This window comes from Diachasma alloeum, unplaced genomic scaffold (genome assembly GCF_001412515.2).
Source record: "Diachasma alloeum isolate Michigan unplaced genomic scaffold, Dall2.0 Dall_scaffold_00269, whole genome shotgun sequence".
NCBI classification, from domain to species: Eukaryota; Metazoa; Arthropoda; class Insecta; order Hymenoptera; family Braconidae; genus Diachasma; species Diachasma alloeum.
This window is the reverse complement of record NW_021680408.1, coordinates 67246-87426: the sequence shown is the minus strand read 5'-3', so window position 1 is coordinate 87426 and position 20181 is coordinate 67246. Positions and strand designations below refer to the sequence as shown.

At 36.6% G+C, this 20181-nt stretch overlaps 1 protein-coding gene across 1 annotated transcript in view; it reads right to left on the bottom strand.

The window, feature by feature from the left end:
- LOC107037628 (insulin-like growth factor-binding protein 7) overlaps positions 1–19033 on the bottom strand; it is a 38136-nt gene extending 19103 nt beyond the window's left edge. The window contains exons 1-2 of the mRNA XM_015256273.1: positions 18213–19033; positions 15602–15741 (exon numbers count right to left, since the gene is read on the bottom strand). Of these exons, the coding sequence (XP_015111759.1) occupies positions 15602–15741; positions 18213–18358 (286 nt within the window). The 5' untranslated portion in view covers positions 18359–19033. The remainder of the gene's footprint in view (positions 1–15601; positions 15742–18212) is intronic.
- Between the last annotated feature and the right edge of the window lie 1148 nt (positions 19034–20181).

The following is a 20181-nucleotide window of genomic DNA, read 5'->3' as shown; positions in this document are numbered from 1 at the left end:
AAAATGAGAAAAACTTCTGTTCAAATATACATATAGAATTCACAAATTGTTCTTCAACATTTCCGCTAATTGACTCAATAAAAGTTAAATTCCCTAAGTTCATAATTTGAAAAAAAATGCAGTATTAAATTCCATTTTTAGAATGCAAAGCCTCACTGTAAAACTTAATTTCAACAATTCCTAATTTTTTCCACGAAAACTTTAAACCATTCCGCATCCAAAGTTTTTCATCCTCATATATTTTTTTCGTTCGTACCACATGCAAGGACAAGAGAATGGAATTTTTAATTTATCCCGAAATGTTAGAGGGTTATAAATACCCGTAGGTACACACCGAACAACAGTGGAAGGATTTAAAGTGCATTTAAAACCTCGCCAACGCTTGTCATACGAAATTCAATTCGGGTAACCGTTATGCAAACGAAGGTTTGGCTACCGTTCACCAACAGTGTCCACTCGTAATCAACCGATAAAAATGGAAATGTATGATTACCTACCCAAAGCCGATGTTCGGATTTTCAATGTCTTTTTTGATGAAAAAAATTGAGTTGTAAACCTCCACTTTATGCATTTCAATTTGATTTTAGTGTTTGAATTTTCATGGATGGAGTTCATCAATTTTCATGATGAACGTCAATTACGGTGATAGATAATTGTTCATTGGTTGAGGGATCGGAAATTTTCTTTGTTCCAATAAAATGCATCAATGGGTGGAAAAAGAATAATCGTCTAATATTAGGCGAATTTATGTTGCAATGTGTTATTTTTTTTACAAATCAGTTTATGGTTTTGTGTAGACTGCCACGTGGTTTTTTTGTTATTAATTTAGTCACAGTTTGTGATTGAGGATGTTTATCCTATCAAGTGGACAACTCAGTTGGAAAAATAAATAAAATTGACTAAATAAATCATTCATGTTGCAGCCTGGTGGCCTGGCGTAGTGGTTAAGGCCGTTGCCTCACAACGGATAGGTTCCAGGTTCGATTCCTGGCCGGGTAGAATGGTGAGATCTAACCATTTTTAAAGTCTTGATCAATCGCCATATAGTCTCATCAGACTCGAAGCGATATAAAATAAGCATAAAAAAAAAAAAATTCATGTTGCAAATAATTTGTCTCATCAAATTATGTGTTATGGCGTACTTTTCCGTTCTCAAAAGCAATAATTACAGAAAATGTTCGTAAATAATGGAGGACCTGTGACTGCGGTGGTAACAGTCGAATTTTGATTGCAACATCGCACGCTTCGGCTAGTAGTGGTGTTGTAACAGTGAGATGAATGTTTCTGTATGTTATACGTTTCCATATGCTTCCAGCACTGAATTATCGTCACCGATTTTACCGACCTCGATCAGCTGTTGTGCGGTGTTGTCGCGTCGCTCGACTCGTAATGGCGGTCAAATTTTTTTTAGAGGAATTCGAAAATCAATCGAAGATATCACGCCTATATGACCCGGTCCCCCACTTGTTTTCGCCGGCGATAGATTCTTCATAGTCTAAAGTAAATGGCTTGTGGTTTTTTTTTCAATATCTTGAGTGTTTAACCCATGCAACATCTCGATCAAAGTTCACACGGTCACGCTTCTTCCCTAAGCGTAATGTTACAAAAAGTGATTTTCAGAAAATAATTTCTCACTAGAATGCCCCGATGGAAGAATTAAGATTATTGCTAACGTGTCTGGCATATGAGACAATATCAAAATTATGATGATTAATATGGGTTTTGGCTAAGCATCCTTAAGATTGGTTGACAGGTAGACGAAGCAGAACTCGGAATGAAAAATGGATTTGAATGTTCATAACCATTGTAAGTTGCTGATTGTGTGGTGGATATCGCAGTTTCAATCAGTCTTTAAAAACCGATTGTAACGAGAATTCTCGTTCATGGGCAACAGAAAATTAATACCCGAGCTCCTTAAAGTGGTGATTGATGTTGCAAAGCGTCGGCGAAATGAAGGGATTTGCGGGGTAAGAAGAGTTGAGAAAGAGGAATGGGAATTGAGACAATCTAAGAAAAACGATTTCACATCTTAGATCTTGAGGCGGGGTAGGGGATGAATAGCTTATAGAATGGCAAGAGAAAAATCCACGAGGGGGAGAGAGAGTTACGGGAGGAGTAAGGGAGACATAAGCCTCGCTTTTTACAGTGTCTGCCGACAAATCTTCAGGAGACGGCCTTGAAGTTGGGAACAAACTCGGTAGTATATAATGAATTTCGTATTCTATTTCTTGCATTCAAGCATATGATAACTAAGAAGCTTTAGTGTAACGCGAATTCAATATTCTAACTTTTAACGTGAATTGTAGTGATTCAATTTCAGAATTTTACACATGACTGAATTCTGGGAACTGAAGTTTGAATTTAATCAGTGGCTATCGCCGTAAAAACTAGTGTCTCGAACATGTCTTACGTTTAGATGTAAGACACAAAGATGTATCTTATCGGTTAACTTTGGGATAACTGACATGTCCGACGTTTTAAAATAAGACGTTTTTTCCGTCTAAAAACAAAATAGTAGACGAGGTATTCTCACAATGTCTTGAAATTCAAATCTGCAAATTTGAGACGTTTTTAAAAGCTTTTTTTAATCTCAATTAAGGAGGACTTGATGGGTAAAACATGCTTAATTTTTCAGATTCCCCTCCAATCTCCCTGGTTTAATAGGAGAGATCGGAGCAGAATGAAACTCCGTTGAACGCGTATTTCCCAGTTTCATTTTTCCCGGGTCTCCCCTATGCTTAGCTTGAAGTAATTTTCTTGGTGAGTTGTGATTTTGAAGTCTTACAATCGAGGGAGCATTCGATTGAAGTCCTGAGGGGACTGAATCCTCATAGAATTCAATAATAAGAGAAATTGAATACATTCGGAATATCATTGCCATTCCATCAAGGGGCAGTCGAGGGGTCAATAAATATCTGCAGTAAAAAAAATGTACCGTCACTACAATGAATGTAACCTTCTGACAAGAGTTGCGTCTTTGGCACATACTACTACCTCAGGGAGTCCAGTCATAAGGAATAGAAGAAGAAGAAGAAGAATTGTGTCTTCCCACCGCTGGGGCAGGCAGAGCCACGTGCACGTGGGAACAATTGCAGGTGGCAGCACTGCTCTGTCTGGGGCCTCGTATTTCCCGTGAGAGAATATTTTCTTACGTTTTTTTTTCTAATTTGATAGTACTGATGTGAATTTTCCAGTCTCATGAGAAAGATCCGGAAAATGCTCCGGATTTTTCGCCACAGAACACTCATTACTCATTATCGACATAATATCACAAAAATTATTTCTTGAGCGAAAAACATCACGTAGATATTTGATCAATTTATGGCAGGTTTCAGATAAGAAATCGGTGCTCTTCGGGCTAAGGAGGAAGTTACTGAATGAAAAGGTGATGTCTTTTTTCGAAATGAGGTCATATTCCTTAAAATACAAGAATAGTTTGACAGAAGGAAAAGAAGCGATTGCTTCCCTTCGAACTCAAAGCGATTGAGCGTAAGTGGCGGTTATATTTTTTTAATATCTGGCGGTTTTCCTCTGCATAAACTCTATTCATTCAATATGAAAGTCTCTGATTCATGATTTACTGAATCGAAGCTTATAATATTTTTAGTCATTTTCTCATCTTCTGACACGAAAAAAAAAATTTCTTGCGGCAAGAAATTCTCACTTTATCATGAAATGTTCATGTTCAAGCCGTGAATACTTCACCGAAATCTGACAGTGTTTGACACATTATCCGAAGTTCTTATCCCAAGAAATTAATCCACAAGAGACATGAGATATTTGGCGAAATAAATTAGTTTTGTGATATTATGACGATATTTCTGTCAGTGTACCGATGTCCTAATTGAATATATTAAAAAGTAAAGTTTACAATTCCAATGACAATTGAATTAAACTAGAGTTGTAATGTTGTCCCCCAGAACAATCGTAGTACACAACCTGAAAATATCTAAAATAAAATAATTGCTCATTCGTGACTATTACGGTAACGATAATACTTAATTGTTTAATCACAGATAATTAAGGAGGGGGGGATCCATATTAAGAAACTCTAAAAATAAATAACTTGATTAACAATGCGGTCTCCGTTTGGAATGCGGGTCCATTCCTTATTCACAGATATTGAATTTCTCGTACTTTATTTCAGCTCTGGCATTGCGATATCAATTACTAGGTCAACAATTCTGGCTCTTCTCCAGCGAGCGGAAAAAAAGCACTTGTAATTATTGAAGAGCACGTTCAATTATTCACATACACACAGAAACTCCAACAGACACAACCCAACAAGATGAGTCGTCATCTCAGCATTTGAGAGGAATAAAATGGACCATTCTAGATTCTCCCCTATAGTCTTGCATGACAATATACAACAACATTTAAGACATTCGAAAGCTAATTCTCATTTCGTTACATCAGACATTTACATGAGTGCAATTGCTTCCGAATGGAGGCATTGTATTCCTCAAATTCAAAATCTCGAATTTTCTGTATCAGGATAGGGTGACTGGTGCATGTACCGCCCACCTGAGGGAAATGCACCAAATAGGTTCTTCAAGGTGTTTACTCGAAGATGTGAAGACGACAGATTTTTTATTAACATTAAACATATTTAATTATGTAATTCAATTGCCATCGGCCAGTGAGCGATGGAATCGAACTTTGAGGGTAATACCGCCCGGCATGCGTCCCATACCGCCCACCTTGTTTTGATGACTTTTTTGAGCAATGCAGACCAACTGTTATAATTTTTCCTATTTTCATCCTTCGCTTCCATTCTTTGGCTCCAGTTTGAGAAAGATTTCACGTGAATAATAATAAATTATCCTGAATTTACCCGATGTTCCAGTGGCCACCGACTACCCCAAACAATCGAGCTGTCACTCGACCGCCCTCTAGCTGCAGAATCTAGCAGCCCTATAGAAACCCTGGGCGGAATTACCCACAAACGCGGAGGCTGATAAAATAGCCAATAATAACTGATGAAGATATTTTTCTGCTATCGAAAAGGTCGCAATGGATGTGGAAATGTATAACGAACATATATTTCGCACTCCATTCAATTACGGACCAACTCAAAATGTGAAAAATCTCAAATTCTGGGGTCGAAAAATTTTAACAATTCGATAAGAAATTATTTAGATTTTTTTAACGATGTTTCCACGGGAGAAAATTGGAAATTTCTGTTGAAATTACTTGTTGATATCAAATATTTGCATAATAATAAAAAAATTCTCAGCCAATCCTGAGAAATACGGGTGGGCGGTACAGGCACCAGCTACCCCAGGTAATTTTGGCCTCACGAGTTCGAATATGGAATTTTTATTTTTAGACCATGTCCATATGCATGTATGTAGGTATGTGTGCATGTGACTGATCCTTTATCGACGATAACTGAAAATAATCCACACGATTCTCCACCCCAGTCTATTCCTATAAGATTAGCTTTACTATTAACTGTCCCCTGAGAACTGATTTTTCTTCAAATTTCCTTCGAACTTTAGGAACTACCCCAGAACTTCAAGTATTCACTGATTTATTAATCGGTAAACGTTCCATAAAGCAGAAGGAATTACCGTTCAAATTCCAGTTTGAAGAATAAAGAATATTAATTATGGAAATTCAGATCTCAAATAATTGGAAGGAAACGAGGCAGATTGAGAAGAGAATTATTCAACTTAATTAAAATTCTCTCTATTCAGATTTCCACTCTTTATTAATTTCCGTCAATAAAAAGAACTACTGGCCGATAAGTGATCGTTATCGGAATTGGACGACGCAGCAGCGATAAAGTACCTTGGGGATACGGAAGTCTTTGAATCCACCGGGCAAACCCTATTATGGACAGTCCAACGTCTCAACCATTCGATCAAGTCATTACCTTTTTTTCTCTTCCAGAGCCCTCCTCAATTCTCAACTGTTTGTCGTAAGGACGCGCGCGCTATTCCCAATGGATTTTTTTATCCTCATACTATCGTCAAGATTACCTTCACCCACAATCGATCAACCTCGCTTATTCCAACGACTGGTCCACTATTTCAACGAAAATTCATGATTCGGTGATACATTTTCAATGATTTCTCAAAATCTGTGCAGCACAGTAGACTCTTGATACAGTCGCTCTTGTTATTGTCGCGTTTCCCCTTATTACGATTTTTCCTCGCTCGAGCGCTTCTCTTATTCCTTCCACTCTCGACTCTTGAAAGTAAACACTTCAATGTTTTCTTAGATGCTGCATTGTTTTGCATTTTCGCAAACTCGAAACCCTTGGTTTTAAGCCCCGTGACCCTTATTTGGAGCCTTACTCTGACCCTTGTGAGCCCGAAACTTGTGACCCTTGATCAGCTCCATATGACTTAATCTGACCCATTTGACCCTTATTCTGATCCTTAATCTGATTCACGGCCCTTATTCTGACCCTCATGACCCTTAATGTGACCCTCGTGACCCTTACTCTGCCCCGGTGATCCTTATTCTGACCCTCATGACCCTTATTTGACCCTCTCGACCTTATTCTAATCCTCATGACCCTTATTTGACCCTCTTGACCTTATTCTGATCCTCGTGACCCTTATTTTGACCCTCGACACCCTTATTTTAATCCTTGTGACCTTTATTTTTGGAGTCTTAATTTCGAGGGTCAAATTTTCATCATCAAAAGTCGATTTGGATTTTTATAATATAGAGAGATAGTGAGTGAAATTGAATCAGGCGTTTCTGAACCACAAAATTGCGTTAAATCTTGTTGAATTTGAATTCCGAGATAGAGCTTTATGAATAAGTCTCCCAATACACGCCTCTTCTTGTGGCATTAAACAGAGATTAATTCTACAAACTGCAAGTAATTCTATTTCTATAGCATTGTTAATGATTTTCACTCGGGGGACCGGATATCCCTATGAAAAATTCACAGCAGATGTGGAAATCTCTGAATTTTTAAAGGAAAACATCCGTTGGTGAATATTATTTTGAGAGAAAGTGAGGCATTCCCCCCTCAAAAATGAATTTCGCACGATTTTAATAAAATAGTTCACTTCCGTTCGTTGTGGTCGATATACTCCATCACCAAGGCGACAATTTCAGCTGTAAAAACTGCGCACACATGAATGATATTTGAACAATAAAATCAGAAAAATTTTCATTTTATTCAGACGTTTTTCAGTGTCTGAAAAATGTTTACAAAAGGTGTATGAAATTCAGTCATTCGTTTTTGCTGTGCAGTTTGCCTGAACCAAACAAACGTTACATTTCTGATCCAAAACTGGTCAAAATCAATTTTTACTAATGAGCAGTCTCTTATTATAGCCTAATATGATTTTCCATTCAGGTCATCCCCTTTTAGATTTCCATTTCGCGTAAAGAGCAATTGAAATTCGTCAATGGGAAAAGGTCGTAAACGACGAGAAGAAGGCAATAATTCATTCAAAAACAGTTACAACCGGGTCGAAATAGGGAACGTCAATACCGTATCGTTAAATTTATACAGAATTAATAGGCGACGTGTGCATGTGTATAACGCCACCAGTGCGCATCCAACTACTCTGTATTCATAGAATATTATGGCTTCACCTACGAGGGATGACAGAAATGGTAGTTGTAGAGGAGAAGTAGGGGGAGCATGCGAATTTTCTTAAGGTGAAGGAATTAGTTCAGTCACCGGATACTTCCATATATTTAAATTGTCATGTGGTGAATATCTGTAGAATTTTCATAAGATAAGACTTTCATTTCTCCAGTGTGACGTGTAATGAAAAATTCACGCCTGTCACGTTCGGGCCATTTAACTGTCTCTTCTGGAATTGACACGATTTCGAAAGCTAATTAAATCAAGTATATTTTGTACTCAACTGGGGGGTGGGGATTTCAATTCGAAGATGATTCTTTTGTGTCAGCCCGGGTTGTAGCAAACCCTCTTAAAGTAGCTCCACCCTTACGGTAAATTCAAAGATTATTGAAAACTGAATTCTAATTTTTTTCTCAATTTAATTATCGTTTTGGTTTTTCAAAGGAGAAATTTTTATAAATCAGGATTTAACCCAGTGTCTTATGTGAAAATCAACATTTCTATTGTAATCAAAGATCTGAAAATCTGAATTTTTTTTCATCAGATGTGAAAAAATCAAGAATTTTTTTGACACCTCATAAAAAATAATCCACCGTTTTGCGAACAAGTTTCATTATTTATTTATAAGAGGCAACTGTTTGAAAAAATATCAATATTTTTCAAAATTTAATTTAGATAATACTGACTGGGTAAGAATTTTTTCAAATTTTTTCCATGCAATTTAGTTGAAAAATTTAAAAACTGGAAATATCCAAAAGTACAGCGTAGCCCGGCCAAAGGGTAGAGTTACTTTAAGTGTAATATAAGGGTCAGGCACTAAGTGTCAGAATATAAGGGTCAAAAAGGGTTAAAAAATGAGGGTCAGAATATTAGGGTCAGAATATAAAAGTAAAAAAAGTGGGTGTCTGGCAATGAGGGCCTAAATATAAGTCATATATTATGCTTGATCACCGTTTTTAGCCCTTATATGACCCTCATTGCCTGACACCCACTTTTTTTACTTTTATATTCCGGCCCTAATTTTTTTATCCTAATATTCTGACTCTCTTTTTTTAACCGTAACATTCTGACCCTCATTCCTTCACCTTTACATTCAGGCCCTCAGTTTTTGACTCTAATATTCCGACTCTCATTTTTTAACCTCCACTTTTTGACCCTTACATTCTCACACTTAGTGTCTGACCCGGCACTACATTTATGTCTCCTCTCCCATGTCACCAATTATTACGCTAAGTGGTTACCTATCCCTCTGCTTATCCAACGTAGCATCACCTAGTTTCTCCGACTAACAAGATTTTATCAAAGATACTACTACTTAATCTCGCGCTTCGGAAGTGAGGATTAAAGACGCATCAGAAGAAATTCAAAATATCGTATTTCAGTTGAAGTTGAGCTTCTTGGAGTTGAAAAGTTTTAAAAGTTTCTACGTCAGTTTTATAGCAACACGTGATGCGAACTGATATTAAAAATTCCAGTGACATGGATATTGAAGCGTCAAAACTTCTCATCAATATTGATTTATAGGATTGAAGAAGTATTCCAGTAATTTTATACCCACGCCAGAACTACAGAGATAAAAGTCGGGGAAAAATTCTAGTGCTCGACATCAGAAACGAGGCGCAAACTGCCAAACTCGAATGTTTCATTCGAAACAAGAATAAATGTTCTACAATCTCGCATTTCACATTATTTGATAAGATTGTTTGTGGTACACAAAAAAAAAACAAATTTCAATTTGAGAATTACAATCTCAAATTGAAACTTTTCAAAATCTTAAATTGAGCTCTGAAACTCTCAACTTGAAATTTACGAAGGCCTCAACTTGACATTTTCGAAGGTCTGAAATTGAGAATTTTGAATATCTCAAGTTGAAACTTTCGAGAGTCTCAAGTTAAAACTTTCAAACGCCTGAAGTTCAACAAGTCTCAATTATGACTTCCGAAAATCTCAATTTAAGATCTTTGAAATCTCAAAGTAAAGATTTTTTCTGTGTAATAGTTAAAATGCAACTAAATCCTTCTATCCTTCTATCAGTGTGATTACTAAAGCGTCGGAGACAAAAATTTTATCCGAGTTTTCATCCCCGAGCAACGCTCACAGTATGTACGTTCAGTAATGAGACATCCCAATAGACTCTATACTATAGAGATTAACTCCGTTGGTCGCGCTATGAGCGCCGCGCTTTTTCCAATTTTTTAAATTACACTGCAGTAAAGCCTCAGAAAAATTTGAAAAAATTTGGCATCTCATTTTGAAGTGTCTAGAAGCCCCTTCAATGACAAGATCCGCCAGAAATATCATAAGTAGTTGGATTTTTGAATTTTTACTCCGAAACTCCGGGCTGTGTACCGTGTATAAGGCGAATTTTCATAAAAACATGGCAACTTTGAGCTTGAATATGGGGCGTCCCATACTACTTCGATCAAATCGAAAGCCGTTTTTTTAAACTTCAAGGAAAACTCAATATATTGTCGGTTTATTCCATGCACGCCTTGGATAGTTATAAAAAAAATTTTTTCGAGGTATGCGAAATCAAAATTTTAGGTTGGGCCCGGTGAGTTATTTAAAAAAAAAATAGTAACTCGATAAATATGAATTTTATCAAAGAAGTGCAAGAGAACCTTTTTATTTAAAACAGGTGTAAGTTTCGGGGAAAAAAATCCAGCCTCGAAAAAATTAAATTTACAATAAATTAATCAATAAGTAATTTAAAAAGTTAACAACAAATCATGAGGGCATATCAATGTAATTGAGGGTAACATTGAACATAAGAAATCTCACGGGATTTCTTCAAGTGTACGATCTAGATCACTCTTGATTGTTTCAGATTTTCCCTAGATCTTTCAAATTTATCATTATGGCACGACCAGCGGAGTGTTAAAAAACCCTTTTTGGTTCCCATTACGAAGACGACTTGTATTTGCTGATTCGTATCGCCATAATCTCTATTTTAGGGTGCAACATAAGCACCACCAACCATTTCGTCGAAACAATTTCCCGAAATTGATTGAAACATGAGGCGAATATAATACTTGAAACCCTGCACTTCGCCCGTCTACAGTCCAGATACAAAAAAATAGTTGACGGTAATCTCCTGAGTGCTTTAAAATTGATGGACATCTCCCAATGTTTTGTCTATGTTGCAACAAGGGAGATAAGAACTCTGCAGATTGAACATCCTGAGTGGAAACTCAAATCCGACTGGAGTAAAAAAGTGATCAATAAAGCCTGCACTGTTAAAAAATTACTCTCCAAATTTTCAGCAAAGAATATCCAATTTTAACAAACGACTAACAGAGATGGCATTTCCATACGACTGCTATTGGCAAATCATTTAGTTTTTTTTTCTCGATTGGGGGCCTCGATTGGGGGAAACACCAGACATTATCTGAGAATTTCACTTAAAAAATTCCAATATTTTTCTCTCCGTCGGAAATTAACCAAAAATCAATGACTCACTTGTCTATTGACTATAATTCAACGGGTACCTAAAGCGCGGTTTAACATTTAACGGGTGTGACGCAACGCCCACAGCGCGGGTAAGGACCAGTTGAATTTCACGAAATTCTGATAGTGTCATGAACAACTTTAGTTTTCGCTTTTTGGTGAGCTCACAACTTGAGTTTGATGTGGGTAATCCAGGAAGTTTTCCCGGTTCTAGAGGCCAACCCCCCTAAAAAAGCAGGAATGAAAATTTTATTCTAGTAAATTCAGTCTTCTACGAAGTTTTCATGAAAATCTGACGTTTTATTGCGACAATTTGCAACCATGAGTATGCATTTCGGTAGTGCCAGGAACTTTCTGCCTTTGAATTCCTTACGACAAAAAAAAAATCTTTTGTTGAACAGGTTTTTTTGACCGTTGGAATTAGGTAAAAAATCAGATGATAACAGGCTGGCCTAAGGGGTCTTCAGTAGTAATTTTATATAAGTAGAAATGAAGTTGAAGAATTCTTTGCGATGGCCCAACATTTCGTCTTCCAGGGAAGACCTCATCAGGGGCTTCTTTATTATCAATTTAACGTGAAAATAAAAACGAATTAATCAATTAATAACATGAAGACTGTTAAAGAATTATCAATTTAACATCGGAATAATAAAGAAGCCCCTGATGAGGTCTTCCCTGGAAGACGTAACGTTTGACTATCGCAAAGAATTCTTCAACTTCATTTGAGAAGTAAAATGGTAAACGAAGATAAGTCGACTTATCTCCCAGTTGAGTTTTTGAGGAATATTTCCAAATATAAGGGAGATAGCGAAATTTTCGTAATTACATTTGTTGTAGCACTCAATCAGCTCCACAAAAAAGGTTATAACAAACATTTCGCTATCTCCCTTAGATTCTGAGATACTGATTGAAAACTGGTCAAGAGTCAAAATTGACTTATCTCCTGTTGCCAATTCGCTACTGAATTCTACTCATATAAAATTGCTGAAGACTGTTTCCATCTGATTTTTGGAGAAATAATCTTGTTGGTGTATAGTCTAATAGGATGATTGACCCTGAGTAGGTGCTGAAACCGGGGAGTAAGTTGCTGAATTCACGGAGCCTGGAGTGGCTTGGGTTCGTATCCAACTTCTAGCGAAATTATGACTGATCTATTCTATCAGAGGCAATCGCCGTCATTTCAAAAAGCACCGATCAATTTTTTCTCCCGTTGCTAATAGCTTCCTAGATACCCACCGGACCAAATGAATGCCGAATTGTTTTTACACGAAAGGAAAAAGTCAATAATTTCAAGTCAGAAGTTCGTTTATGCTTTGAACAAGTCGGTTGAAAAAATCTGAATGAAGAAAATATCCAAATTATGGATTATCTGAGAGGTTCTCACATCTCATGATTCAAGAATAAACATCATGTGTACTTTCTGCAACTGCCATCCAGAAAAATTATGACCATGAAAGAGGACTACCTAGAAATGCTGAGAAATTTAATATCAGCACTAAGTGAAAATTCTTTATAATCGAATCTCACATGATTTGCGTTGGATAATTAAGTCATCACGAGTTCATCAATATTTCGTCGAAAGAATTCTCATAATTTTGGACATATGAATAAAGTTGTATGTCCGTAAAATCATTCTGCGTTTTTCAATTATTTCTGGATTATTCAATTTGATTAAATAACGTGACCGCAGAAATACGAAAACTCACAGTTCAACTTTTAGTTACATTACAGTAAAACACGCCACGGTTCACGTGTTACGAAAATCCCGCCACTGAAGTAGATCACCGAAACTGTGCACGCCATCGTAACCTGCAGAAGTAATAGTTTGTGCACACTAACAATAAGAAAAAAATCGGGATTTGGAGCTGAAAATCCTAGGAGTTGGTGCGCCGATAACGGCTGCGAACAGAAATACATAAAATTGAAAAAATCAACGTATTGGTTCACCTTTTTCAACATAGAAATCCAATAGTTATGAGTAGAATATATAAGAGACCAAATTGAAAGTTCCTGAGTGAAATGGAGTCCCTTCGATTGACCGGTACAATTTTTCACATCGATTACTTCGGAATAGGTCATTCATTTGTCCACGAAAATTGCAAGAAAATGAGCTGAATGAAACTCACAGGAAGTGATTTCCTGATGACAAAATTTTCACATTTCCAGTCGGACTGATTAACTTGTCCAGTTTTGTAATTATTCACTTGAAAGTATGTCTTTGTCCCTGTGGAAATTACAGTTTGTCTGCCAAGTTTTTCGAGTTCACAAAGTGTTTATTCATTCATTCCTTTATTAAAGCAGTGAGCACAATGCTCTCCTCGAGGGGAGGAAGCATCGAAAAGAATATGCAGAATTGTAAGGCTGCTGTTCGCATCATGATGAGAACACTATTAATTTAATATCAAAAAGGAGTTGAGCCAATAATGATAAGTATCGGCAATGAAAATCCTCATGTAGTTATAAGGACTTGTAGCAACAAACAATTTGATTTTAATTTCTTCTGTGAACTAACTTTCTCCCATCCCTCAATCAAATTATTTCGAGCGTCAGATGAATATCTCACACATTTTCATTATACAGGAAACTCGTAATCTAATTCTTCAAAAGCTCGTGAAATGCACAATTTTCACCGATTGAACGCTGGGGGGAATTGGCATCTTGATGAGGGCAAAATCGCGACTTCTCGAGTTTCTCTCACGTCTTAATTTAATTCGCCATTCAGCCAGATATCTCCTCCTCTAATAGCCTTCCCTCCATTAATTACCGAATGAAAGCAGCCACTCACAAATCTAATTTCCTTTTCAAAACCATATTTATCGGCTTGGGAATTTCTTCAAGTTTCTCCTATAAAGAATAACTAGCGCGATTACTCTATACTTTTTTTATTTAATTTTTTTTATTTCCATTTTCCTCTTCATAATTAGATTAATTTAATTTAAGCATTGTTACTCGTATTATATTTTTTTCCTTTAATTCACAAGTTACAGTATTGAATAAAGAAGAATTATGTTGAAGATCAATAAAACGTGTTTTTTTGTGAGGAAAATAAATACACAACACCAAAGTCATTCGAAATCTCATTCAGGTAATAGAAAACTCTCTCCGCGTATTCTTGAAAATTTTTTAAATCTATTTTTCCCCTCATGGTAAAAGGATATTGGTACTCCTCATTCCTATGGTGGGATTCCAATTATTATTATGAAAAGAAAATGAAAAAAGAATCAGAAAGGGCAAATCGGCCAGGAATTGGATTTTTTTCTTCTTTTATGTCGGCGGAAACTTCGAATCAGTTTTTTCTCCAAGTACTAGAGGGATATCAACATTTCAGCGACAAGAAATTCAAAAAATGCAAAGAAACGTGGGCGAGAAGAACTAAAAAAATTATTTTTCAATGACTCCGGAAAGTTTTAAAATCGATTTTTTTTCCAATAATGAAAGAATACTCATAAATTCGATTTCTACCCGTGCCCTTTGATAGAATTACTTATTTTGGAACTTTATGATCTAATTTTAACGAGAGGAAATGAAAAAAAATGTAAAAAAACGTAGGCGAGAAAAACTAAAAAAATTAATTTTTCAATGTTTCCGGAAAGTTTTAAAATCGATATAATTTTTCCAATAATGGAAGAATACCCATAAATTCGATTTCTATCCTTGTCTTTTGATAGAATAAATGGAATTAATGACAGAAATTGAGAATTGGAGAATAAAAAATTTGATCGGATTATCATAACAAAAAATAATTTTTTTGAGAGTGATCACAAGAAAATAGATTCCTAAAAATTATAGATGGGACCTAAAACCTTTCACTTTCGCGATTAGTATAGTAAAAGTAGTAAATAGTACAGCAAGATTTGCCGAGTTTTTCTAGATAATATTTCCCCAACTTTTTTCTCCCGGCGTTCCTAAGCAAAACAAGTAATTGACATTTACATTTGTTCCCAGACTGAAACCTCTCGTCATTGTTAAAGTAGCTCTACCCTTACAGTAAATTCAAAGATTATTGAAAATTGCAAAAAATTGCAGAAAACTCGATTAGATTCGGAATTCTAATTTTTTTCTCAATTTAATTATCGTTTTGGTTTTTCAAAGAAGAAATATTTAAAAATCAGGATTTAACCCAGTGTCTTATGTGAAAATCAACATTTCCATTGTAATCAAAGATTAAAATCTGATTTTTTTTCATTAGATGTGAAGAAATCAAGAATTTTTTTGAAACCTCATAAAAAAAATCCCCCATTTTACAAACAAGTTTTATTATTTAATTATACGAGGGAAACTTTTGAAAAAATATCAATATTTTCCGAAATTTAATAAACAGACAATACTGACTCGGTATGAATTTTTTCAAATTTTTTCCATGCAATTTAGTTGAAAAATTTAAAAACTGAAAATATCCAAAACTACAGCGTAGCTCCGCCGAAGGGTAGAGCTACTTTAATCTACCTCTCAAAATGATCCGCTCACAATGATGCACCAGACCATTGTTATTCACATTCTTTTCTCCTCTCCATCAGCGACGAAAAAAAAACTATTACAAGGAGGAATGTAATGAGGGAGGGAAAGAAAGAAGGGAGTTTCATTTCATCTTACTTGAGCATGTTCCCTCGTCCAATTCCTCCGGTGGGCGAAGATTCTTAATGACACACTGGAGGCCGACCGCGCAACTACCAGAAAATCCAAACAATCCGCCGCAGGGCTCACCCTCGACACGCGCACAAACTTTGCAGCATCTAATAATGACAAAGAAGCACAAGATAATTTAAGAGAGAATAAAATTTTATTGCCACTGATCTTTGCACATCTGCCGAACGCCTCTCCCCCTCCTCCTCTTGCCACTCCTCTCTTCTCCCTTGTAATGATACCGTGAAGTAATAATAATAATGGAACATGGTTGGATATGAGAGATAAAAAAGCAATAGAGGGAACATTTTGCTCAATTTTTATCTCTTACGTTACTATTTTTTTTTCTCAAAGCAAGTCGGGGATTTTCCACGTTGCTAGGTATAAAACTTTTTCATGAGAGAATCGGAATACAGAGAGACGAGAGGGACAAAAAGTAGAGTGAGGGGGCGAGGATATAGACCCTTGAAAAATAATATCACGAGAATTTTCAGACAAATGTATACGATCCACTTGACTGGCTCGGAACAACAATATCGATGAGAATGAAATAAATGTTGTTTCATTTTATTTCACTCCTATTCTTTCGCTCTGTCACTTCTATTCTTTTTCACTTGATTTTGTTGTCGAGATGGTGGCGAAGAATCTTCAGAGTAACTGTTGTCAAAAGAAAATGGAAAGAGGAAGAATCAACGAATGCACTTTGTTCCATTTATCTTCCATTAATATCAAGGAGATTCTTGAAAGAAAGAGCTTGAAGGTGGGGAAAAATTGTGAGAGAAAAAGTTGAAAGTTGAAAATTAAAATTATAACGGGAATTGTTCCGTATAAAATATGGTGGCAAAATCAGAAAGTTTTAGGGGGAAAAAATCAAGTAGATTAAATTGGTATGAACATATTTTATAACTTAAGGATATCCGAGGATTTTGGCTATTTTTTCTCCAGTAAATGATTTTCTACTTTTGTCAGTTCTCGGACATTCTACTATTATTTGATTATTTAAACTCTGCAGGTCTGAATTAGAATCTCGATATTGAACCGTTATAAAACATTTTTTAAATCTAAAAAAACTTGAAAGTACTTTTGGAGGAAGATTGGTGAAATAATTAAGAAATTGCAATTTTTATGCCTAAAAAAATTAGATTTTCGAAAGTTTAAACAACTTCAATTATTCATTTATAAACAACGAACGTTAAAAAAATAAAAATTCTGTGTAAAATATAATTAACAGTGTCTATTCACGAAATCAGAAAGTTTTAGGGGGAAAAAATCAAGTAGATTAAATTAGTATGAACATATTTTATAACTTAAGGATATCCGAGGATTTTGGCAATTTTTTCTCCAGTAAATGATTCTCTACTTTTGTCAGTTCTCGGACATTTTACTATTATTTTATTATTTAAACTTTGCAGGTCTGAATTAGAATCTCGATATTGAACCGTTATAAAACATTTTTTAAATCTATAAAAATTTGAAAGTACTTTTGGAGGAAGATTGGTGAAATAATTAAGAAATTGCAATTTTTATGCCTAAAAAAATTCGATTTTCCAAAGTTTAAACAACTTCAATTATTCATTTATAAACAAGCGCTCCACGGTAACTTTGACCGTGGATATGCAGGACGTTTTCCCGCGGATTCAAGGTAATTTCTACCGTGGATATATGGGAGATCGTGGACCCTCAACTTTTACTTCTCAAATTAAATCTAGACAATAAACTAGACACATCGAATCAATTGATAAGTGATATGGAGATAGTAGACTAGTAAACAATTTTCCCGAATAGGGGAGAGTGGGGTAAAATGGATACTTTAGACTTTTGTTTTAATTACTCATTACTCAGAAACAAATTTATCAATTCAGCTCAGTTTAGGCTCATCCCAAAGGGAAAGAATTGTTCTTTGCAATGACAAAAAAATTATAACATTTTATCAACATTTAAACCCGTCATTAAAATTTTTTAAAAAGTCAAAAGTGTCCATGTTACCCCAACCTCCCCAACGAATATCCAGTCGGCGCTTATCACCGTTAGAATTCACGACAAAAAATCATCAACGACGAATACTTTTTTGGTCCTTTTGAATTCAGTAGGGGAGGGTAGGGTAAAGTGGACACTTTTGACTTTTATAAAAATATTCATAACTCAGAAACAGATTTATCAATTGAGCTCAGTCTAAGCTCATCACAAAGAGGAATCATTATATTTCAATTGAAAAATAAAATTATTCCATTTCATAAACAATTCAACACGTCATGAATATTTCAATCAAAAGAAGTCAAAAGTGTCCGTTTGACCATTGACCAGTTTTCAATCAATATCTCGGAATCTAAAGGAGATAGCAAAATTGTTGTCATAACCTTTTTTGTGGAGCCGATTGAGTGCTACAACAAATGTAATAACGAAAATTTCGCTATCTCCCTCAGATTTCGAAATATTCCTCAAAAACTCAACTGGGAGATGAGTCGACTCATCTCCGTGTCCCACTGCACTACTGAATTTATTCTTCATCGTTCTCCTCAACGTCTCCACTGGATTTTATTCCCCCAACTTACTGATTATTCATAACAAAAACCATTTTTACCTGCATGGATCCCAGGTGAGACCGCCAGGGCAATCCTCCTCGGTCAAAACATCACATTCTAACGGCGAACACACACAAGAGAGAGCCCTAGCAACTGCCAGTGACAGTACGATAATGCCACTGATTAAAATCAACGATGCCCGCATATTTGAGAACGCCGAACAAAAGAAAAACGGGTGAAAAAAGTGTGGCCCTTCAACACCACCCGGGTTTCAGTCTCACTTCACCAACGATGTTATCAGTTTCCCCAGGATCGCGTGGACGCATTTGCTTCAACGAAATCACACCCTCACGCACGTGCCCTTTTTACTTGCAAAAATATCAAAATGAGAACACCAAAAAGTCGAGTTTTTTGTTTTCGCTTTCACTTTACGGTAGACCGATGAAGAAAGCAACGCCAATTACGCATGAGTAGAGTCGAATCTATTCATTTTAACATGTTTGCGTCCAATTGCCCTAGAGAAATTCGCGAGCTTGTGACGTACGATAATCACCGAGTTTCCGTGGAGTCTGAATCGGTCGATAACCACTACGTTCACGATATGCAGATTTACCACAGGATAGATTTATCAGCAAGTTCTATCCACGTGTGTCGCTATTACACTGCGCCATACATCCACAAAATGCACAGAATTAGGTTAAACAACAGAAAAAAAATCCAAACACAAGTGATGGAAATTCAATCAACTATTCCAGATGTTTTGCGTCATTGTTTTCATTTTTTTTTCTACTAACTCGGAGGGCATTTTTGACGGTTTACGGAGCGAAAAGAATCTCGGAAAATCACTCACGATCCGGGAGCTCCGTTTGCACTAGTCGGTACGGAGGGTGAACGCGCACTGAGCGGAGCGAAGCGCGTGAGACGCCACTAGGCATTCGAAGCCGTGTGTTGAATATGTGCATTCCTCCTCGGGGCGCGTCGGCGCCCTTCGACACTTTTCAACGCAGACATTCGACGGATTCTCACCGGCAATTTTCTTCGTCACTGACTTTCAAAAGACTTATGGCTCTTATTTTTCTCGTGTTTATTTTTTCCCTCTCCACGGGTGACGTATACAGTAATGCTGATAGGGTAAACAACACTTGAAACTTATTTCTGAAAAACAAGTTTTTTGAGGGGATAAATTGAATTTCTCTCGGGGAATTACTGGAGCGTTTGTCGAAGCCTCTTTTTACTTGGTATTGAGGGGCTCTGTGCGAGCAAAAGGGTGGAAAATTTTGCGTCGGCGTGTATGTGGGAATTTTGAGAAAAAAAAACGGGTTTGTAGGAACAATGGAACGGGGATTGTTCAGGAAAAAGTGAGACGGCGTGGAGTGGTGTGGAGCGCGATTGCAGGGACCAGTAACCATTAGTTTTATGCTAAACTTTTATTTCACCTGGGTTTTCTGTGTCGGGAGGGAACGATCGACTTTATCACAACAAGTGGGGGAGCACAGCGGGGCGATTGGAATCTGAGAAAAACATCAAATCGTGAGGGTTCACTAAGAAAAAATTTAATTCCGCCAATTGAATTCATTTCTAACTAGGGGGCTTCGCCCCCTGCTCGCTCCGCTCGCCAACCCGGGGGGGGGCTTTGCCCCCCCCACTCGCTTCGCTCGTTCCCCCCCCGTCCGTGTGACCGCAGCAGTGTGACCATACCCATAACCATCTTCCATATGAACACCTCCTAATATAGTAATCCTCCATAAATATCGATATCTCCTTTATGACCACCCCCTCATATAGACATCCCTTATAAATACACGCACCTCCTCATATAGGCACCCAGCGTCCCCTGAATTTGAGCGTCCCCTGAATTTAAGCGTCCCCTGAACTTGAGTGTCCCCTGAATTTTTTTCCTTATTTTTTTATTTATATAGAGAGACAAGGATTTATACTGAAATCTGTTATGATTTTTGCTTTATGAACGACGTATACATTAATGCTGATAGGGTAAACAACACTTGAAACTTATTTCTGAAAAACAAG